The sequence below is a fragment of the Ips typographus genome, linkage group LG6 (assembly GCF_016097725.1).
Source record: "Ips typographus isolate SLU linkage group LG6, UJ_Ityp_2.0, whole genome shotgun sequence".
NCBI lineage: Eukaryota > Metazoa > Arthropoda > Insecta > Coleoptera > Curculionidae > Ips > Ips typographus.
This window is the reverse complement of record NC_138427.1, coordinates 4,500,311-4,524,983: the sequence shown is the minus strand read 5'-3', so window position 1 is coordinate 4,524,983 and position 24,673 is coordinate 4,500,311. Positions and strand designations below refer to the sequence as shown.

Here is a 24,673-nt window from a genome sequence, read left to right as displayed (position 1 = left end):
AAATGCTGTAAATAAACTAGTTGAACATGTTGGATGATAGGCGACTTAAAAACAGAAACAGTACTGCTCTAGCACATTGTTCTGTTAATAAATCAGACCACAAAGTCATGTGAAATATACCAAAAAACAAGTTACGGATTTTTTTCCTAACTGTTATATTATGTGGATTTCTACTATATACTTGCTAGTAAAATGTTTGCAAATATCAAAAATCTGATATTTTATAAATGCAATCGCAATTTTGTGGGCATGTTTCTCAAAAAACATTTAAATGCCAGCATTTTGAAACTTATTACGTATTGCAAAAGTAGCTTAACAGCCTGTAGATAAAAATAGAAATAATACATTTCACATAGGACACATAGGATTAAAACATTTATGAAATAATACCAGTCAGTTGTATGTGTGCTACATACAAACATTGCTGTGGAGCCCCCATCCCCCACAAAATACATGCCATGCGTCGCCCCTCTTCTGACAAATACAACCGAGTGTTTATCTATTTCATCATTCAGCATCTTTTTACTTCATAAAATCTAAAAGCAATACATTTAATTTACATAAAAAAACTTGAAACACTGTTCAAAGTTGCATATTTTTGCAGACTTCCACTTGGCCTCCCTGCAAGACGAAGGCTACGCATTCCACCAAGCCATGGGGATGGGCGGCATGGGGCCCATGCAGCGCGGCCTTTACGCATGTGGTACCCCCTACAGCTAGCCCTGGGCCGCCTACAACGGAGACTGCGGCCCTTCTTAAGGGCTTTAGGGGCGCTCGGATCCTAAGCAGTCTCTGGCCACCGGTTCTGTCCTTGTTTGGCGTCTGCGCGTAGGCTCTGTCAAACGATGGTGAAAGAACCGTGGGTTCCAGTTCTTATAGTGCCAGTAAAAGACTTTGATTGAGCTTTATGGTACTTCAAGTCAAAATACTTTATGAACAATCGCTTTGGCTCTAGTTATTGTTAAATTGCCTCACTAAAAGATGTTTTTGTTACTGTACAGCCCTGCTTAGCAAAAAGGAGGCAACTCCATGTTTACCTACTTCACTATATTTCATACTTGAATTTAGTGAAATTTTATTATTATAATAAAAACGACGGAGAAGCAACATAACTTTTAAAAACCAGAAGAGACACCAACAAAGAGTTACGTCCTTTTTTGTTATGCTAGGGTAACATTACACGCACCTGAAAATTTCTTGACTTTTTTACTTTTTGTTAGTTGTTTATATTTTTTTTAGGTTTATTTAATATTAAAAGTTTTCTCAAAATTTGTTTTCTTATGAAATAATATGCAAAGTACTTGAAAGTGCAATATACAATTGTTATAAATGATAAGACTACGTTTGTGAAACTACAACTGTTATTTTGTGAAAAGACACTGACTTGTGCTCACTTAATTTTTAGTTTTATGAAACAAAAAAGTGTGATTATGTAGGTAGTAATTGCATTATATAGCTAAAAAGCAAAGGTTCTAAACTGTTAAATTCTTTTACAGGAAGCATTGATTTATACAGATGTTTTATTTTTTTTTTTTGGTTTTTTAAACGTACTAGTTATGTTTGGGTTATTGGCCCTTGCGGTTTGGCTATTCAAACTCGTGTAAATAATAAAATTATTTACCTGGAAATTTTGAATTGTATTGTAAATATTGATTCGGATAATAATTTCCAGTACTGTAAGTTATATTTTAAAAAAAACTTATTATAATTTTAGACTTCAAAATGTCACTACTTACTTGTATATACTTACTGAAGTTAAGAACTACTATTGTAAGAAAAGGATACCTAATTATATCGATAAAAATTCTTAGATATTAATTAACGAGCATTATGGTTGCTGACGCTTTAAAATAAAATGATTTCCCAGTAAGAAAATACAGCAGAAAAATTCTATTTAAACGATAATAAAGATTTACTCTAAATTTAAACTCCTACACCGAGGTTTTCGTTCACGTACAATCCGATGTAAAGGTGTATATAGTGTGTATAATAATAATTATAGCTCAATAGATGTTCATATGTTTTTTGTTTTATTTTTATTTATGTAATTTGTAATACTTTTCGTGTGATGGACGATATACTACTAGGATGTATTCGTTCTAACTAATAGTTACTGTTGTAATTGTCCACTCTAATAAACTATTAATAAAACAGACTGTTGTTTAATTTAATCAAGAAAATTTATTAATTAAAACGTGATGAGTAAATAGAAAAATTAAAGTTTCAGAAGAATCCAGAATCATTTTGAATTTGCCAGTGGGCTCTAAATAGTACTGAAAACCTCCCAAATCCTAAAAATTGCCAGAGGCCTCTACAAATGAAACTAAACCGTTTAAGATTGTTTTTTAATTATCAAAAGTCTTTAGAATTACCAAATTTTTTTAAATACTACAACTAAATTTCCCTTAGAATTTTATTATCCTGCCAGAGGCCTTGAGAATCATTTTGGATTTGCCAGTGGCCACTAAATACTACTAAACACCTCCCACAAACTGCTAGAGGTCTCTACAACTGTTCTAAATGTTGCAGAACTTAATTTAAATTGCAAAAAGAATTGAAAAATTGCTAAAAATATGAGTTGAGCTGATTGTTATATATAAAACAGCAACAAACATCCTATTTTAGTGGCACGTTATCTACAATAAAATGTATGTATCAGTAAAGATAACGTGATTAAGGGTAAAATGGCAGCAATTAACATTATCTCATTGAAACAGGGAGGTGTGTCTAGCATCCTAATTATCTCAAATGCACCTATTATCCTCATGTTTTCCTAATCCGTTTGTCACTTGCATAGCCCCCGCAATTCAAAATGAAGTCTCTCGTAATCGATTTATGCGAGAGTGGGAATTCATTGATAAAGAATTCAAATAATAATTACCATTGTTTTATTATAATGCAAACGTGGAACATACTGATATTGTTACGAAATTTTTGCTGCTTATATGACAAAATCGGTCATAAAAGTCTAAGAGAGCTATTGTAATATGTACTAAACCATAGACTATAAACTATATGTTAAGGTAGAGTATAAAAAATCGAGTGATGTAGGATCAGGAAAGCGTGGTGGCCATTCAATAGAACCACGTCGTTCCTTCTACTAATTAGAACAAATTTGTACTATTTCCAAACATTTAAACCATAAAATTCAACATATGAGCAAGTCAATAAGAAACTTATATTATTTAGATGTTAAAAACACATTTTTTCTCTATGGTGTTCTTTAACTTATAGTGTCAATCTTCACCATGGTGTCAGCATTTCTTCACTTTCTTAGGATGAAGATAAACATAAATCCGTTCTCATGTAGAAATAGAATATAAGAAATTGAGCCTGGAATAATATAGCGGCTTATGTAAATTTCCTTTGTACAATTTAGAGGTACAGATGTCGTGACAGACGAAGACTTTATTTTGAAGCTTGACCACCGATCGCATTAATGCGCACCGGCCTGAAATGCGACAGATTTACATTTGTAATGTCCGGTCCTGAATGCGATTTATGTCCTTTTGTGTGTTTGTTCCCATTTTTAATGTTGCGAACCGTCGAGAAGCGTCACCACTGCATATTCTTGTGTTCGTCTGTCAATCATTGACGATTTTACTGGACGTGTGGGTTGGATGCGAGGACGTTGTGCATTGTTAATGGACCTCAATATTCTTGGGAAAATCACTTATTCAAATGTACGCTCTGATTTTGGAGTGAATTTGTATTCGGGCTTTTTTATCTGTCCAATATGTAAGGCTTGTTCAGTGATATTTCAATGTAGGTAGATATAGATCAACTAACGTATGTACAGGAATAACATTTTTTGTCATCTATTTAGATTCCTTGAACTTTGCTGAAGTTCCCACTACATCACTGTATAACAATGGTTGCATCTCAAATTTACTACATAAAAATCATGACCTTTAGACGTTCATTTATATTTTTTTTTCCATTGAGTTGAATGGTTTGTTGGAAAGTGTAAGTAGCAATTAAACAAACAAAACAAAGTCTTACATAGTTAGTATATTAAGAAGAATCACCTGCGCAAGACTTTCAAGAAGATTTTCGGGGAATCAAATGCTATTTTTGCGATGCAAAAGTGTAAAGTTAAAAAAGTACATTTTAAGAGGCTTTGGAATATATTTCCACTGTTTAAATAAAGTATAACAAAATTGTATGTATAATTACAAAACATTTCAATTAATAATGGTATTATAGGTACACTCTAAGAAACAATATGTATTCAGCCAGAATTTTGAAGTTTTTCTTAATTAAAATTTTTAAAAGCTGATTTGGAATATAGATACAATATTCATAGTATTTTTCACGCAAATTATAAATTTAGACACATTTCTTGTCAACCACCAATAAAAATTTACTTTTTTGATTTGTATCCCAAATAAACTTCTGATCAATTGAAACAAACCGCCCGAATTTTGAAGAATTAAATTTGAGTTAAAATGTCTATTTGATTTTTGTTGATTAGAGTGTGAGAGAGAGCCTCTTAAGCTAGTGTATACAGAGTGATTTATGAAAAGGTTACATTGAAAAAAATCTAGAATCTAGGATTATTATACCATTGTGTTATACTCATTTGGTCTCATACTCAAAAATTGGGTCTCACCATGCAGTCAAGAACATTTTATAACCGGAAGTTGTTCAGCTTCTGTATAAAACTATTTTATATTGTTATACATAGGTAGTGATAATTAAACAATACAAATACTACATAAATCAGCAGGTGCGTCCCAAATTACAATATTGGGAACTAAATTCTGTCCACGACAAGAATGCAGTGACGTTTTTAGCATAGTTAGTAGAGATCTTGAGTGGTTCTTAGTGAGTCCGGATTACAGTAGGTAACTTAGCCTAACTCGACCAATATGTCGAAATAGAAATATAAAGTCTAAAAGAATAAGGTACAAAATATGATTATTTCATTTTGATAGACTGTACATAAAAATACAAGCAGCATGGCTTATCTATCTAGTCTTGTATGTCTGGTTGCATACTTAACGTAAACAGAATTGTGTGTAAAGTCAATTGTATATTTGACGTAACTGATATCTTATTCCTCTTTATTTAAAGTAGTTGTTTAAGAAAGTTCAGTTGTTTTTAATTTGTAACAAGTAACTACATTCCCATCCCAAACATCTGACCGGTTTTGCCGTATTACTTGGTTGCACAACAACTAAGTAACTATAGGTATGTTAACACACTTTCTTAATTAATAATGTTTCAGCATCATAGACCGACCATCTCTTCAGCAAATAGACCAATAATCATCAATTATTTACTGCAGCAAATAGTATTTTACTAATATCAGTTCAGTTCTAATCTACTTTGACGAAACAACTAAAATAATTTGGGACTCTAGTTTTTTTTTATTCTTTAAAAAAACCTTTGTAATTATTAAAAATAAAAAATGTTCTCTATTTATAATAAGTACCTAGGTACTTTACCATCTTGTTTAATATTCTTCTACAACTGTAACCATTCTGTAACACAAGAGCGTCAAAATAAAGAAATTTAAGATTATGAGTAATGTGAATTTACTTGAAACTGTTAGATGTCACTACTTTAGCTATCTCATTATTATTTTAGAGAGCTCTTTAAAATTGTGCTTTCATGTAATTGTTGCATTTTTAAAATAAAGATGTCTTATGTGTAATTTATTTCTTCTTCGGGTGCCTATCCGTTTCGAATGTTGGCTTTCCTGTTTATTATGCGGACTGTTTATTGTATCTTAAGGATTCTTCTATACAACCACATCTCAAATGCTTTAATTTTTTTTGTGGTGGCCGGTCAGCGTCCCGGCTTCTACTTTTGTTTTGAGAGATATGTTGTGGCTTGAAAATGGCTCTCATTTTGTTAAAAACTGCTCTGGCTTTTCCCTTCAGCATTTTATTTCTTGTTCATTGTCCCTTTAGTTCTTGTTCATAGTAATTTATTTAGGCATTGATATTATCAGTGATGAATCTGAATTGAAGATTTACAGACAAGGTGTGGACCTTTCTGAAATTCTACCAAAAAAATGTATCACTGATATGGACAAGATTAATCTTCATTCCTATTTTGTATAGATATTGACTCACTAAAACGTTCATCAAAATAAGCGAAATCAAAATTAAAGTACAAAGTTCTGAAGAAATTAAACACTAATAATTTTCTGTTTTACGTCTTACATCAATTAACAAAAAATAGCAAACAATCGCAAACAAATTGCAAAAGAGCATAGTCCACTTCACCATTCAGACAGGAGTACATAAAAAATGCTGGTTTTTACTTGCCCAAATACCTCAATACCAAATTTGCATAATAAACGTATTCTTATACAGGTTTATCTTGAATCAGTTATAATGGCCCAGAGCAATTGGACCAGCCTGGGTAAAATTTAAGAAAGCGTTGAATGAGTGGAAGGAAAAAGAACAAAATAGTACAAACACATCCAAAAGGAAAACAATGTGAGTTAATGATGGACGGAGAGATATAGATGGAGCGAATAGTGAAAGGGAAAAGGACGAGAAAATTAAAAACAGACAGGACGGGAATAACATAAACAGAGTGAAGAAAAAAGTAATTAAAGCTCATAAAGTTAGTGAAAGGCAGTACATGCAAAAAGGAAAACGCTAACAAACAAATAGGCAGGACAAATCTAAATATAACAGAAAAAAAATGAAGTAAAAGAAAATGTGGAAAGAGAGAAAAATGCGAGATGGTTAAGAAGGAAAGAGTAGGAAGTCAGAAATAAGAGGAAGGGCAAAGAGAGTCAAAGAAAGATAATAAAGACGACAGAGAAAAATCTACATAAAGCAGAAATGTAATAAAAAATAAATAGGCAAACCTATAGTAACAAAATGAAAAAGAGTGGAAAAAAAAGAGGAAAGAAAGGGAATAGGAAAGAGAAAAAAATCAAGTGCTCTAAAAACAAGAGAGTGAAAGGAAAAATAGAAACAAACAAAATAATAGAGGAATAATATATTATTGATTGTGGTTGTTTGTACCTACAAGTATTTGAAGAAGAATTGTTGTTGCTATGTTCGTTTTCCTTAAAAGTTGAATTGTTGTTTATTTTTGACACTATTCACATATAGATGTGGACAAGTACTTACACATATAGATCTATCTCATGCTAAGGTTTATTTTAGAGCAAACCATCATGTCGTTTCCTTAGATCTGTTTCCATCTTTTTTTGTTCTAGCTCCTATATCTACTTGGTTGTTCAATTCCACAAAATATTCCACCATTTTCAAGTAGAATTCTACTGCGTTATAGTTATGAATTCGAAATAACCTCCTAATCATTAACCCTGAGCACAGAAATGTTTGCTCTAAAAAGCAGTTATATGATACAACGCGTTGTTTTTGCTATGTTGATTGTTTTAATAAAATTCACTTGTATGTCAAGAAGTATAGGGATTTTTAAAACTAAAACTCAAACGCAAACAAAAAATAAAATTTAAATACAACAAAACAATCAAAGGTTCTAAGGTTTGCTGTGTTGCAGTTGAAATAGTAGTGTAGAGTTTTGTTTTGATTGTGAAGGATGAAGGGCAAAATGTCACAGTCAAAACCAAACATAGTTTTAAGCTGATCTTAGATAAGTTGGTGTAATCTGTCATTAGTAATAATTTACTCAACTGAAAATATTCTTCTGCACACGATCTGTCACAATCAAATCACAACTTATGTGGATCCTAAAGTATCTTTGAAATCGTTTGTTCTATCCGCCATCAAAGCATGTAATAGTTAATGTATGGGACACACAGATGATTTTTTTTGGGTCAAATGGTACTATAGTTTAATTGAAAAAAGGTAGGAGATTGAACTTGTGTTTGAGTCAATTTGACAGATTGGGCATTAGGAAGCAAATCGACAGAATACAGAGTGAAAAAGAGAACTTTGATCATAATAACGGTCGGCGGGCCATTATTAAAAAGGCGGTATTAAATCTGATCCCTTAGAGAGGGCAGGCAAAATATGGATCAATGTCTGACATGACAGCTGCGTAAAGGTCTCTTCCTATGACGTAATTTTGAATTGGGCTTCCTGGCTCCCGCGTTTACTGAAGGAGTTTTGATTTAAAATTTTTTATTTTATAAAAGTGGATTACAAAGAATGATTTTGACAAAATTATCCTTCAGTCTCTTTTTGTGAATTTTTGAACAAATTATGAAATGTCACCGGTGATTGTGAGACGCTCAAAAAGGCATTGAAAACGGTTTGCAGAAAAAGAGCGTTCTCATTCGAAATCGAAGGCCCCCGGGGGTTCGAAACTAGAAAAAGGGTCCCGGTTTATGACCCAATATTAACTGTCTCCCAAATAATTTATGTTAATGGTTTCGAGCTGGTCGGGCCGGCATCGGTGCCAACGGATCTCGCTTTGCGCACCCACAGTTGCTTATTCGAAGTCGAAACGCGGTCCTCGTAGCGCCGTTTCAGCGCTGCTTTTTACCAAATTTTGCACTTTTTTTACTATTTTTAATTATTAAATCGAGTGTGATTGTTGTAGTGATATAATGGCAGTTTCATGTGGTAAGTTGGTACTGTAGTTTTTGGAAGGTTAGACCCGCAAATGCCGGAGCCACCCAAATTAAGGTAGTAGCATCGACGCCCGCCAAAAAAGGTTTTACCATAAGTTCCTCAAGTACTTTTAATTAAAATCAATTAGTGCTTTTTGTATGTAATTAACTTTGTGCAAAAGAACAATTTATTGTAAAATGAGGTAAAAAAGGTTTGTTTTTCATATATGTGAGTCAGTGCGCATCTCCAAGCTGCACTTTAGTTAGGTATAATGCATTGACAGTATAATTAATAATACTATGAAAACCAGCATTAGTAAACCAATATAAACTCATTAACGTAGATTATAATAACTGTTATAGTGTTTTTATTTTATCACTAAATCAAAATTTAAACATTCTAACCACACAATAATTGTAATGAATAAAATAGCTGTTACAAATGTTAAATTCTAAAATTATTATAGTATCAATATACTTGCAATTATCCTTACTTATTACCAATAAATAATTCAACCGCAATGGAACGTTAATGATGAGGTGTGGTCTGCTTTATGACAGAAGTTGCTGACACGGATATGTAATGTTATTATTTAGAAATAACTGCTATTGCAAAAAAAATAACAAACTAATTGGTAATTAAACTGAATTTATGTATGAGTGTTGAAAATTTGATAATTATTTATTAATTTGTCGTTTTCATTTATGTTTAAATTTGTACCGGCTGTGCAGAATACACTTTGATTCACAAATTTTGGCAGAGTAAAACAACTTTTTAGAGTAATACTCTGAGAGAGTTGGGATAGGGCAAAACATATTTTTTATACAGAGTGCCCCAAACAAAACGATTAAAAAATGTCTTAAACCTATAAATCATGCTACATTTATTAATAAATTTCACGATCAACGGTATTGGTTATAGATGTAACATATATGGCTATTAACTGGTTTTGAGATACTGAGTAATAATAAAATTCATACAGGGTTGCCGCATCTACACAAAATCATTAGTGACAACAATGGATTTTTGTTTGACAACCTTATACTGACTGATGCTAGTTTTTGCTTCTACTAGACCAATTTTGTCCTGACCAGTGTTGAGTAATTTTCAAAAAACCCAAATCATACTCAAAATTTTTAAAATTACACCATAACGGAGAGCTCAAAAAAGTAAAATAGTTGCAAAAGGTTGCAAATGCATACCGTTTTGCGGCCTTTCCAGATATTGAAAATTCTAATGTTTCATCGCTATTATCTCGAAAACAACAATATTTAGAGATCGAACGTATCGAATAACAAAATTTAATAATGGCAGTTACTAAAGTTGTCGACTAAAAATCCGTTTTTGTCACTGATTTCATATAGATGCGACAACGATGGAATTTGGAAAATATTTTACACAGTTCTATAGGACCATAAAACTTCACACATTTTTTTAATCAAACCTGTATCACGTTTAGTTTCTTGAATATGCACCAATATAGACATTTTGGAAAGTCATAGCTTCTCTTCAACGGATTTAGTATAGAGCAAAACGACTTGCACATTCCTACTTCAGTTTTAGTGAAGTTCTTATGAAATTTGTGTCGTATTATAGTAATTGAAAACTAAGCACAAAAATTAAAAATCTAAAAAGTCATAAAAACCAGCAAGTTACAGAACTAACACTTAGAACTATTATTTTATAAAAATATGGTAAAGAAGACGTAAAAATACAGTATGCAGAGTCATAAATCCAAAACTTTCCAACTGAAAACTGAACACTGTCCAGTGTGTCTTAGATTGGACAATCTCTATAATGTCTATAATTACTGATATTCTTTATTCAATCTGAAACCTACTTTACTCTAAATAACGAGTTTTTTTCTGTACAGATGGTTTAAAATGCATTGGTCAAGTTGTTGACGATATATTAATAGGAGGCAATTTAACGTAATATATTGATAACATCCGCTATTAAAAACGTTTAATGATTAATTAATAGTATTGCTGTGAAATTACCAAGTTTTTCCAATCAATATAAAAGTGTTACCAAATCAGTTTCTTAATAAAACGAAAAACAAAAATGCAACTAATTGTGTGTATTATTAGGTTATTTTATTACATTGTCACGAATTTCAAATATGTGCAAAATATACTTTTGACATAGCACATTTCTCGAATTTCAGCATATCATTTACTATGTAAATTATAGAAACCAAAGTTTAAGGTCAAATCGATCCACGAGGATAGAATTAATTTAGTCTTTATCACTGTAATACTTAGCCATGGCTGGTAGTAGAGTAAAAGCCGACCGAATCAATATTTAAATGCAGTGAGGCTGCAAACTTTACGTCTCATTTTCCCTCTCTGGCTAAACGTATTTTAATCATCGCATCCCTCGCTCTGCACAACATAATAACGGTAGCAGCCCCGAGCACCCGCTAATTTGCGCCCCCCAAAATTAAAGCGGCCCATCCACGAGACCGTCGTCGTCTCCCTGCCGTGGACAATTTACTTTACATAAGCAAATCAAAATGCAAATTAGAATTTCGCTATTGATCGGCCTGGGGGTTGACGGAGTTTGCGCAATGTTGCCATTATTGCATCCCCTAAAATGGCACAATGGAGTGCGGAGATCGATCTTTGCTGCACGAAGATGGTTGTGTGGTTTATGAGGAAGCTGAATGTTTTTTTTTGCCCAGTTGAATGCTACAAAATTTATTGATAAATTCACTAAAAAAAATCAATAAGAAAGGGAGTATTTATCTAGAAAAAGCTTAGTAACAGTTGATTAGTGCAAAGCAATTTTAATTCAAAGTTGATTGATAAAGCGGGTTTCTGCATTAACTACAGGATGCAAATAGAAATCAAATAAGTTTGAATCAGATATTTTTAAACCTGGGTTAATGTTTTGCTTAAAAATTACTACAACAATTTCTCTGAATTGAAACTACATTATTTTGTTCCAGTTATAACGGATAATACTCAAAGTTGTCCAAAAAGAGCTAAATATAACAGTCATAACAGTTGCGTGATTCTGCAAGTTTGCAATACAAGTAATTCCTAAATTGAAGTAAGTAATATCTCAAAATCTCTGCTAGTTAGACCTATGAGATGATTTCATTGTTTATAATTATTTTAAATAGTAATGAAATATTACTTAGCTGCCACATAAAACCATTCAATCAGGGTTTTTTAAAAGTATTTCTTCGATTATTTGAAACTTTATTGCTTGCATTGGTTGCAAACAGTATGGGAATCGGTTTTTACGTGATTTAGCTCGATTTCCTTAACACATTTGCTCTGAAAGCCAGAAAGTCAATTGGGTGATTTACGGCGAACTGAAATTTATTAGGGTCGTTTTGACTGTTATTCTGCTTTTGTTAAAAAAAGGCAAGTCACCCTAAACTGCACCAAATTTACCTGAATTTTGGTAGTTTCAGTTTTTTCGAAAGCAAAAAAGTTACAACTATCAGAGGTTCTAGTCAAAAATAGTATACATGTCGTTAAGAATATGAATAACTTTAAACCCGGTTTTAGTCAAACTATGATTTTTTTAGAGTTTTTTTGTCCAATCTTTCTGCCTGTTTTAAGTTTTCTACTTTAGTCCCAATTTAGTACCTAGTAAGTAGTAATCATTTCAGGGATGCTTACATTCAGCCGCACTGGAAGTATTATTCCATGAATAGAAAAAGAAAAACCCTCAAGATGGTGGGATAAACAACTTACCACAAGCACCTATGTTCAAAGAATATAAGTGACAAATTCGAATACCAAGACACACAATTCAAAATGATTAGTGACAAGACGAACAACCAATAAGAAAAAATGCGTAACAAAAAGTACAGAAAGCTCATTCTTGAGAAGATGAGTACAGACCAAAGTAGAGAGGTACGCTGACTAATTAGAGCAGGAATCTTATATTTAGGAAAGCTGTGAGATTATTGCCATGAGATTGATGTATAGGTTGTCTGAAATAAGAGAAATTTATATCTCACGGTTTGGACCAGTAGAATGTCATCCAACAACAGGTTGAGAACCGAAAAATCATTGACATAATTCGTCGAAACGTTTTGTTGCTGTTTTTGTAACCATGATTTAGGTTGCACTGCAGAATCTATTAACAGTATTATCCACAAATCTATAACTGTGCACGACAAATAACAACCAAGATCAAGTAACGACAAAAAAGTTGGGTTGTAGGATATATCATAAACTTTCATCGCAATGTTGTCAGCTGGGTCATTGCTCCATCACCAGGAAATATTCCGGGAGAACTGTTAAACTGTGGGACTGAAATTTGCTCATTCAATCAAAGCTCAAGCTTAATTCACTTCCCGAAGAAGTTTCCCAGAATCTTCATAAAAAAGGAGATATAAATAATTGTGATCAATATTTCAACACAATAGAAAATAATACACGAACATAGAAGGTGAATGGCAGACCCTTTAAGCTGGAAAATCTACCATAGATAATTTCTTTACACTAAAACAAACATGTTTTTCAATATAAACTTGAGTAGGTTTAATGGTCTCATGTGTAAAAAACTGTAGATGATGCATTTTTCTTCTTTTGGTCATTATGGAAGCAATGTATTTTCTTCACTGAAAGAAACCAAGTATTTATTGGAAGATATGTATCAGTTTTAGTGTATAGGTAATTGTCTTGTTCTACTTCTACAGCGTACAAAGATGTATCCTATTTTCTTATCAGCTGAAAGAACTAGTAAACTAGTAATTATTGCAGATAACAACCGATATGAAATCACGGACTAATCACAGCTAATCATACCGTAAAATATGAAATACACACAGTCAATTTTAAGCGTGAGATTTTTGTGGTTTGTACTGACATTTGATATTAAAACATTTCAAAAGGTCTTTATCAGTATGAAAGGCAAAGTTAAATCGGTGCAGCTGCCAGGCATCAAAACTGGTATGTAAACATGAATGCCAAAAATCAATTTTTTCTCTAAAATTTAGTACCTATGCATTTCTAATTAATTTTAGAAAAAATAGTCTGTAAAACTCAACTGTCCATCCGATTGAGTATTTCCTTTTTACCTACTTCTTTATATATATCAACGCTCTAATTTACAACAACTTGTATTAACATTTAATCAGCATAACAGAGATGAAATTTCCAAAAATTAAAAACATAAAAAACAGGTCGTTCAACAAACCGGTGTCAAAACATAAAAGGTATGATATTGCTTGTTGTCAACAACCCAACCGAGAGAACCAGTTTCTTAATTAAATTAAAAATTCCGGTTAGAGATCCAACTTGAAGCATGTATGAAATAATTATTAATTTGTTATCATCCGTGCGGAAAATGCAATTAAAAAATTCCTCGCTGAATTACAATTACACTTCTATCGCTTGGCCAAACATAAAAAAACTCAATAAAAATTAATAAGCTTGTTAGTTGACCTTAATTGAGCCGTCCACGTCTCTATCGCCACAATACCGTTATGTTGTTGTGATTTTAGCCCTAAAAAACACACACTTAGTACTTCCAATGTCAACATATGGACATTTTCATAAAAAAGAAAACAATGCAATTATGGAATCGCCGGCACTGGCCAATTTACTTTGGGATTCCCGTTCCACGAAAATAACAATGACCTCACTGTCGCGGTATTTGACATCAATTTCGGACCAAAATAAATAAAACTTCAACATAACAACGCATTCTAGTATTGCTGATGCTTTTACACCCACTGTCCTCCTTTTGGTTCGTGACAAACATTAGTGAAAGATCGATTTAGCGTTTTATAGTGTTTTTTTTTTATTTGATCGCTTTAAGTGGATTAATTAGATGTTTGGCTTTCATAGTATAAAGGCTGAGAACATTCATAGACGTGTTCAGTAATGGGCACAAATTTTCTTTTCACGACGAATTACAAATTAGTGTTTGTTTGATATTTAGTTCACATTATTTACAGCAGAAATAAATACTTACAAACTATCTAATTTGAAAGTATGTGATATCATATTAAAACTTTAAACATCAACATAGGTTCTAAAATTGGACAGAATGTTGCAAATTGTCATGTCACAAAAGTAATTTTAAAAAAGAGTACCAGTAGCCAGTTAATAATCTGGATGAGTTTCGAAAGTTTGCAGTTTTAGAAAAGACTAAAAAGAGGACTACGACTCCTATAGAAAATAAAATTTTCCTCACTCATTTGAGAGATGGAGCAGGGGGAGGAAGTAAAAGTGCCACCAGACAAACTGAAAGAATTTTCCTCCTTAGGGAGGAAAATTGCTACCAGTAAAAGTCACACTGTCTAAAGACAGTTTGTCACTTTCTTGACAAATTGACAAACATATCTTTAGTAACAACATCTTCTTTTTCAGCCAGGTATTAAAATAGTATTTGACTGCTGCTTTTTCTCATAAAACAAAAAATTAAATGCGCAACTCTGGAGTAAACTGCTTTTTGCACCGTTGAACTTTGAAATCTTGCAGATGCACTTTCCTCCCTAGTTGCGCAAATAACTATTTTTTTTTGTACAAAAATTAGAATAAAGCTTGAAAATATTACGTAAAATAATGTACCAAGCAGGACCACTTTTTCCACTACTTTCCTTAAGAATTCTACGAGTTAGTAGTAAATTCTTTCATTTAACTTTAAAATTATTAACCATTGGACATTTATTTCTAGTTCGTAGGTCAGAAAATGAATAAAAAAAATTGCAGAAATTTGGTGTTAAAATGTTATCAAAGTTATTGTCATAATTTTTTTATACTTTTCTCCTTTTCTTTTTCTCCTCTACTTTTCTTTTTTCTTTACTTCATCTACTTTTTATTTTCTGGATATGTGTGACATTTTTTTATAGGATACCTGGTGGTTTTCATATTTTGATGTCTAAAATTTAACTTCTCGTTTTCCTGTCTATTATTTTTTTTTCCTATTTCTTAATTTCTTCTTTTATTAGTGTCTTAGAAATAGGTATTATATTTTGAGATGTAAGTAGTCGTTATTTCTCAATCTAAAACGCTTGGATTTAAACAGAAAATAGATAAATACTTGTGGTGTACGATATTGTAAATGACTTCTGTAAATATGTTGTTTTCGTTCCAACCTAATCTTACTTTGTTTTGCTCTTTAAACTGTAGGTACATAAGACTTTAACTTATTCCATTGTAAAATTAGACTTCAGAGAAAGTAAAAAAGGTAATTAAATATTTTAAAATATTTCCCATAAACTCAAAGAAACTTACCTACTCCTAAAAAATAACTTTTACATGTCAATAAAAAAGCAAATAATAATATGGCCACTAAATTTTAAGTAATTTTTCTCTTCTGCTCCTTTTAAATGCTTTTTTTCTGTTCTTTCTTGGTTTTTTTGGTATTAGAAAATTATCTCACATAAATAATTTATACCAAAGCCATTTATTGAAACACGTATTTTCTGAAAATTTCGTATATTTTAGCAAAATTCGTTCTGTAACCTTTTCTGACAATTACACTTTTTCCAGTAGCATAAAAAATAAACCAAATTTCCATAAGTTCTAGGCTTAATATTAAAGTGCTTGTTGAACCTGTTGACGCTGGAATATTTATGACTTGCCTATTTCTAGGCTGTATTATAACTCTTGCAAATCTAATTAGAAAATAATGGCAGCACTTTCCCTAACTCGGCTTTTACGTTTGTAGGGCCATTTGGCGTGACATAAATCCCTATAACTGCCAGCTGTTGCTCTAACAAAGCAGTTTCGCCCATCCGCAATTTTTCGATGGGCCCTTGTCTAAGTTTTTATTGCTCGTAAATTTTAGTTATCAGGTCGTTGACTTTGACTACTTGAATTTCATTATTACCAGTCCAGATGATCAGTTTTATTGAAGAATTCAGAATGACCGTGACCTTAAACGCGATACACGATATTTTCGCTGATCTATATGGTTTTGGCTGTGACCATCGACATGCAGATTTAAGAATGTACCGTGGAAAAAAGGCCAAAGCACGTGTAGTACAAACGACATCATTAATCTTGGGTTCAGGTTGAGGTAGGTCGTGGCAGAATTGCTTCTTGCCGTGACATGCAACTATCATTTGTTTCACGTCTGACTGGTGTTTGCATTTACTTGGTAAGTGGGTAAGCACTTTTATGGCCTAGAAGAATCCAAACTGGTCAATGATACCTTGATAATGTTTATTAAAGGCGGCAATAAATTATTTTAACGTGTGGGGCCGAATACCTTAATGGTACACTTATAAGATATCAGACCACCAGAGTTAGTTTTTGCAAATTTTATTTCTTGCTAGCATCTGTCTGGTAACAGTTAGATTATGATTAAGAATATGTAGAATTATTTTTAAACAAACACATTTTACTCAACTTTTCAACTTACTCTAGTAGGTACACTGTTTCTGTATCAAAAAGGTGTTGTGCAAATTAATTACATATGAAAAACTGTTCTGCTAAGTTTTTTCTATTTCTGACAAGGCGACATTTATCAGCAAGTTCAAATGCAAACCAAGGGCACCAAAACGACGAGTTTTGGTCTAAGTTCCGTGTTACGTCACGAGGCACGTTTCAGTTCGGCCGCGTTTAGCGCTCGTGATTTTGTCTGCTTTAGTGTAATTATTAATTCTCCCTTTGATTGTTTCTCAATTATTATTGAAGGAAAATGGTTTGTCAATACTAAATGGTGTCAGTTAATTTGACATTAAACTAAGAAAAGTTTTTTAGAAGCTCACATTTTTAACGTACAGAAGATCTCTTTTTTTAGGATCTTCGTAGATGTAAGGAGGTTTTCAATAGTATTTAAAAACGAATTTTCTAATATTTAGAAAACTTGTATAGTCTGCTGAACATTTTTAGGACGTTTTCAATAGTATTTTAAAGCTTTTGCCCATTTTAAACAATTTTTATAAAGTTTACAACAACTGAAAAGGTCTCTGACAACTTGAAAACGTAAACTTTTTTTATTAAGATAATACATTCAAAACATTACAAAAATGAATCAAGTATAAAACATAAGCTAGGTTGCATCCAAGACAACAAGGAATTAATAGCAAATTCGCTGAGTAGGAATTCGAGGCGACAGGACGTGCCTCGTGACGTAGGAATCGTTTTCGCATGACGTCTTTTTTAATACTTTTTTTTTGGTGAATTTGCTATCGGCACGTTTCTAAATATTCTCACTAAGGTTAAGAAAAGTTTCAATCAAAAATGAGGTTGGTGCAAAATCCCTATTAACGTTTTAGACAAGTTTACTGATTTTCAATTTTGACCAGACACAGTATAAAATTTCAAGTTAACTTATTTATAAAATTTTGTCGAATTTTCCTTCAAAAAACCGTTTAACCAACTTAAAATACGATCTGATAATACCGCGGTTGCCTTGCCAGCTGATACACATTAATTAGGAATGTTTAAAAAAAGCCCTTGCCAACACCTGGCTCAGTATTTGATTACTGGCATATTTTCACAGACAATGCGTATTCGTTCCAACCGAATCCACTGCAAAATCTTGATAAGACCCTACGTGCAAGCCGGCTAGCTTATTAATTTTCAACCCTACAATTTTTATTAACTTAAGTAAAAAAGTTTTGACGCAATATTATTGAACTTTTGGCCTGAAAAAAACCACGCCCTAATCCGATTCCCTGTCTGTGAAACTGTATTACCGATTCTCTTTTCAGATGGTTTCAACGACCCTAAAGGGACAATGCCGGGGCAGGCAAAATGGAACCGACGACTGCCCTTACATACGTTGCCGAGATTAGACGGGCCATATTGTCGTGCAGTGTGAATGGGGATTTAAACGGGAAATATAGGTTCGTCCATAACATGGAATATGGTATTCTTAGTTCTTACACCGTAGTCTTGTAGGGCTGTTCTAGTCTGAAAAATTGATGTCAGCTGTAAAAGCACCAGGTGCTTGGAAGTTTGATGACAGCTTTTAAGGTCGAACAAATGAGGGTGTGTTTTCAAGGAAAGCTTTTAGCTGAAAAATGTTAACAACTTTACTTTAGATTAGTTTCCTGTAACTTTGAGCTTCTTGTAAATCAATAATATTTGGAACTCAAATCACTATTCAGTTAGTATGAAACATTCAGTCCCAAGTTTCCAGGAGTCTTATAATAGTGTTAATTTTTCGAATCTGTCATCACTTTTGTCTTATTACCAAATCTTGAATAGTTAAGTAAATCAAGTATCCTTCACTGTGCTAAAAACAATATGTTCCATTATTAGAGCACATTTGGAATAAAATTTAAATTTGCCTGCCGTAAAAGGTTTATTCAATTTTTGTCGGACAACTTATCTCAATTTTCTAAATACATATAAGACGTACGGAACGCCATCTGCATGCCATTTTACACATTTAAATTATTAACACCAATAAGCAATTTTTCACCTACATCTTCGATCTCGGTTAATTAGCAGATACGTTTAATGGTTGCGTGTAGACCACATAATATGAGAAGTGTCTATAATAATTGGTAACACAAAAATTAATAATTCTATTGTGTTGCCAGTTAATTGTTGAGAAACCTAGTAAAAACATGTATTTTTAGCTTTCTTCTAATTGTAAGTAAATGGTAAAAAGTTTAATTCAAGACGTTTTTGGGCGTTGCTTGTAATTATAATTATTAATTGTAATTAAGCAGTGAAACGAAAACTTTGGATGATTGGTTGGATGATTTTCGAAGCCTGTCACCGTCATAGTCGTATCTTGAATGTAATAACATTTTTTGAACTGAACTAGAGATTGCATTTATTTGTTACACTTCCGTTTGTCATAGTTTGTCTATGTCCTCTAGCTCCACAATTATAACAGTCTTTATTAGAATGACCATCTAAAGTTTTAGAACCATTTTTAAATCTAGTATGAGCAGGATAGTGTCCACGGCCATTTGATGTACTTGGTGTTCTAGTGAGTTTATCAGTTTCCCTGCCTTGTGTTAAATTTTGCTTTATTTCAGAAAAATTACTATGCTTTCCTTTGGAAACAGATAAACTTCTGGCACCATATAACTTCACCTTATTCCTTTCAGCTTAAAAAGACTCATTCCACTTCGTTTTGCGGGCTGAATGCATTTGATGTAACTGAGCACTGTTTATCTGAGAAGCAAATTTGTTTTTAAGTGTAGTTTTCAGCGTTGTCCAAGAGCCCCTTTCCTCTGTATAAATAGTTTAGTAAGGCCAGTTAGCGACTTCCAGATTAATCTACCCAAGAAATTGAGCCATATCTTCCAGTTATGTTATCCATTTTTGGATTGGGTATAAACCACTACAATCAAATTGTCTGAAAGAATCTTCAATGTCATGGAAACTACTAGCAAAGTGCGGAGCAACTTTCGCTTCAGGAACAAAACTTCTCTTTTTTTCATCACTAAACTCATTATTGCTATCCATGCTCCTGTTACTTCCATCATCACTCTCAACGTCACTGAGTTTATCAGTGTTACTATTTACCAGAGTTCCTATATTGTTTAGACCATAAACATGAACAAAATATTCGCAAGGACATCAAATTACTGACTCTACAATTCTCTTTTATGAATGTTAATCTCTTGTCATAATCTGACTGGACATCTAAATTAAATACAAAAAATTCCCTTAATTATTAATTTTTTTCTATTCAGTTATAAATGTCAATTTATGAAATTTCTTAATGTAGATGTAGTTAATAACAAGAGTGAAGGTACATCTTAAGTGGACACACTTTAATAATAACAGAAAAGCAAAGATATGACTAAAAGAAACAACTGAACTAAAAGGAACAAATGTACGTCTTCTTGGGCCATTATTGCGATTTGTCAAATTTATTATTTTGATGGTAATTTCTAATACATTTTTTGGTTCTTACATTCAGCCATAATAGATATTTCAAGATTTTGCACTTAACAGAGTGATTATTTCATAATTTTTTATAATAACCTTTTTTGTAGAACGACTTTTGCCTTCATTTTAGACTGAAATAAAAATGAATTTTAAACAAAATTGCGGCTGAACAGCACTTCTCCCGTTATGTAAAAAATCAGCATAAAACACGTTCCCTAAAACGAGAATCTCTTTTAGGGCAATCACAACCCCTTGAAAAGGGCCTCGTCGCCCTTCTTTGAAGGAGGAAATTTGCAATGGAGCAACTCACCCCGCGCATCGAAAATCAGGGCGTGGGAAAATCGATCGAGGCCAGAGTGGAGGATAGCGGGGCTGAATTCGGGGCGTGGGGGAAAGGGGGAGGCCGGTTTGGAGCAAGGGCGCCCCAGTCTCGTTGCTGCCCCTTCTTGTCATCGGAATGCGGTGCCACTGTGAAAAAGTGAGATGTCGACAACTCGAATCCTGTTTTCGGTGCTGACGGAAGCTTTATTGAGATTGGCAGCTAGGTAAGGATCATCTTTTAGTTATCCGCCTGTATTAGACAAATTGTTGGTTTTCTGGCTTTTTTAAAAAGGTTTTATGATTTTCTTCATTTTGCCCTTTCAGTTTTTTGAGTAGTGACTTGTGTAGGGTTTTTCCTTTCAAAAGGGGAGGTGACGCTTTCTGATTTAGTGTTGAATAAATAGAAATGCTTTCACCTTCTGGTACTTTTGAGCACTTTTTCTCACAATAATTGAAATTGTCTGTTTTAAGTGTGTTATTAGAAACATTCTAGTAGATATTTGGTTTTCATAAAAACGTGGGTCTAGTTTTAATTAAATATTGATAATTATATAAACAATTTCACAACCTCTTTCTTTACTGGAGCATTAAAATGCAACTTGTAATTTTATAATAGAACTTAAAGAATTCTGTTCCAAACTAATAAAATATTACTTTCTTAACATTTAATTACATTTATTGCAACAGAATTACTTTCATGATGCTGACGACTTCTTGCTTTATAACAGTCTGTAATTTTGATTCAAATCTGCAAATAACATTAAACCATAATACGCATGTTGTTAGAGGTTAAAACCCTGGAAATTGGGTCGTTGTGCAAATATGAAAATGTGTGAGCAATCGGACTTGCTCTATCGATCTAAAATATTTTCTGCACAATTGCGACTTTTGCCATATATTGAATAGAAGAAATTGTTTTTATTTTAACATCAGTCCTTTGATTTAATGTAAAAATTTTGAAAGTGAAAGTAATGTTAATTATGTAATGAAAATACAAGCTTTGGTCAGTCTTATTAATTTCGAGCAAACATTTTTTTTCCAAAGTTTCTCAAATACTCTATAATATTTGTTTTCAATAAAATAAAAAAGCAGAAGGAAACGACGTGTGACAAACAACATTGCAATAACAAAATTACAGGATGCAGAAATACTTTCAAACTAATTGAATTGTTGTGATATGATTTCTTCCTATTCTAGTATTTATAAAAGGCAAAACAGTTTATTTAATTATAATTACCCTTTTAAAAACACTTTTAGATGGATCTTTTGTTATTATGTACCTACTGCAGCTATAAAGGAAAGCAAAAATGCGTTCTGAATAACTATAAACGTACTAATTTAGTAAATTTCTTAAAAAATCTATTACAATACATTTTTAATTACAGATAATGGTAATGCACGTTCAGTTTTACTGAATATAGATTTTAAACTAGAATCGACACAATTCTAATGTTTGCATATGAATTTCAGGTTGATGCATAATTCTGAAGGATCGAGCTTGAAACCACAACTGACGACTTTGGATGTTACTGCAATTCGACATCACCCATAAAGAATTAGAAATTGGACAGCAATTAATTAATAACAGGTTAGTGTGATAATTTGTCCATTACTACCCAATCTTATTCACTATTTGCACCTAAAGAAAATATGACCACCATATCATTCATCCCAGTGATTCACATACAAAAAAATTTGTTAATTATGATGAATCCCACTTGAAATCCATCCAAATGAATAACACTGTTTTTGCGTGATGGTGATTATCATGGTAGAAGTACAGAATTAAATTATTATTTCGTTAATAATGATTCGTTTATGGCCATAATTCCCTTGGTGACCTATATTATAATTTTGACTCTCATTAAAAGATCGTTGAATAGTATACTATAATTTAGTAACTATAATAAATCACAAACTTTTAAGAAAGTTGCCATACCAAACTTTTTTTAATTTTAACGTTGCATGACATACGTTAATTTACTTTTAATAACGGAACAGAACATCGCTTTCTGGTCTTTCCATATAAAACTCCAAAAGTTACGTGTTGCAATTTGGGGCAGTCCCCAAAAATAGAAAGTGATTCGTCAGCTCCCAAAACGGAGTGGTTTCTCCACCATATACAGTTCATGGAGTTAATTGCGTTGAGCCATTTAATTAATCCGCATTTCGAGGGTCGGTTTTCCACGCTAGAGATAATGCGCACATGTAGTAGGTAATTTCGACTTATTCGATTACCGGGAGTGTAATTGGACACATCTTCCTTGGTAACGTGTAAATTAGGTTTAGTCCCGAAACTTGTTGAAGTTTACGATTGTTTGCTTATTTTGCCAATGCAGTAAAACTTCTAATTAGGGAACTTAGATTAGAGTTTTAAAACATTAAGAGTTTTTGATGGGGCCATTAACTAATGCTATTAATTTTAGGTCTGAAACAGAAAGAAGCTCTACTAAAGACTGTCTCTAAGATTGGAACGCTGTCTATGGATGAAACAGTCAACTGAGCCAACAGCCACCAGAAGGTATTTTTTATCTTTAAACTACAACAAACAGATACTAATCAAGTTTATTTTTAGGTTCTGCCACCTACTTCGGTAGGTCCCACGTTAATGCTCTACATCTACCCTGTAGATCCGAATTTGTTTGATAATAGGCGACAAATTCGGTTCTAGAGAGGTTTGTGTGGTGCATACAAAGCAACGTGAGAACAACATAAATTTAAAATTATATAAACACATACAAAATAACTACTTATATTGTTCTGTTTACTAATTATACGCTGTGACTGCTTACTAGTATTTTTATTGCATAGCGTCAAAGAATTCAGTAATGACCACATGGAAGTATACGCTTCTGAAGGATTAGAAAGCAAATCTGGATGTTCACTTCTTCGATGCTGTGGTTCTGGCTTCAATGATGCCATCTAGAGGTTGGAGGATAAACCATTTGGAAGATGGAGTAAACAAGGCATGACCTTTGACCAACACTCCGCAGAACTTCTTGATTGTTAAGAAAAATTTTAAAACATAAATGTTGTTATATAAATAATTTTTTGTAAATTTAGTTAAACGATATGTGTAATTCGGTAATTACTGGAGTAGCTAACTCTTTAACAATTGTACCCGTTTGCATTTTGACTAGTTTTTACAAAACAAGTTATTGGTAACACTCACTTAATTCAGACTTAATAAGTTAAGTTCTTTAATTTAAGTTTCATTAAAACCAACTAGCATGTTTTTAAAATGTTTTCAAATTCAGAAAACTTTGTTTCTTTACTTAGTTCTACACTTTATTAAGACAGAATTGAAGAATTAAGGAGGTTGAAGAGATCAAATAAACTACCAAATATTATTGGTATTAGTAGTTATAGTAAAAACAAATTTTAATCTAGTTCTAGTGTAACATTAAGTTCTTAGTAGAAACCAGAAAAATTGAAGTAGTGTAACTACGGTAATATTGGACTGTGCCTCTAATATTATGTTCCTGTGTTACATTACGTTATTTTCAAATTAAGAAATGTAATTACCCTTTTTATTGTTAATTTCGGAATAAAACTTTTAACTGAAATGCTGTTAGCTTAGTATATGCCATCTTGTTATACCTAAACTCAAGTATTGTTTTGTTATTATGTTTTATTTCAAATATCTTCAAATTTGTCTTAGAATTTACTTAATTTAAGAATTTGTGACAGTGACATAGCCGTGTCGCGTATCGTTGATTTTCGAAATTAAAAACTTTCACCTGAAGATGAAATTATACTTTGAGAGGTTGATTGAATGAGAGGTTTTATCTGCAAACTCTTTTGAAAGTACAAAAACACTAAACTGTCATATACCTATCGTAGGAACATCCGCAGAACTTTCTATGAATAAGTAGTCATACTAACATAACAACTGTTAACAGCATGAATGCTGAAATATTGCCTTGAAATTTTTAGCGACATCTACAAGTAATTTTTCTAAATAAAAGTGTTCAAAACCTTAAGCTTGTATTTTTTGAACTACGTTTGGGTTTATATCAAAATGTTAATTCAAAAAAGCGAAGTTTTCTTACATATCTC

General features: G+C 32.4%; 1 protein-coding gene and 1 long non-coding RNA gene across 3 annotated transcripts in view; both read left to right on the top strand.

Annotated features, from left to right (window-relative positions):
• Scr (homeobox sex combs reduced) overlaps nucleotides 1-2,153 on the top strand; it is a 40,210-nt gene extending 38,057 nt beyond the window's left edge. For both annotated transcript variants that reach the window (XM_081981582.1, XM_081981581.1), the window contains exon 3: nucleotides 605-2,153. Coding sequence is in view for 1 of the 2 variants with exons in the window: in XM_081981581.1 (XP_081837707.1) it covers nucleotides 605-720 (116 nt within the window). In the remaining variant the exon portion in view is untranslated. The remainder of the gene's footprint in view (nucleotides 1-604) is intronic.
• Nucleotides 2,154-8,386: 6,233 nt separating this feature from the next.
• Nucleotides 8,387-24,180, top strand: LOC145730445 (uncharacterized). Its single transcript, XR_014178620.1, has 6 exons — nucleotides 8,387-8,522; nucleotides 18,148-18,282; nucleotides 20,531-20,838; nucleotides 22,085-22,202; nucleotides 23,041-23,135; nucleotides 23,190-24,180. It is a non-coding gene; the product is annotated as an uncharacterized LOC145730445 (long non-coding RNA).
• Nucleotides 24,181-24,673: the final 493 nt, after the last annotated feature.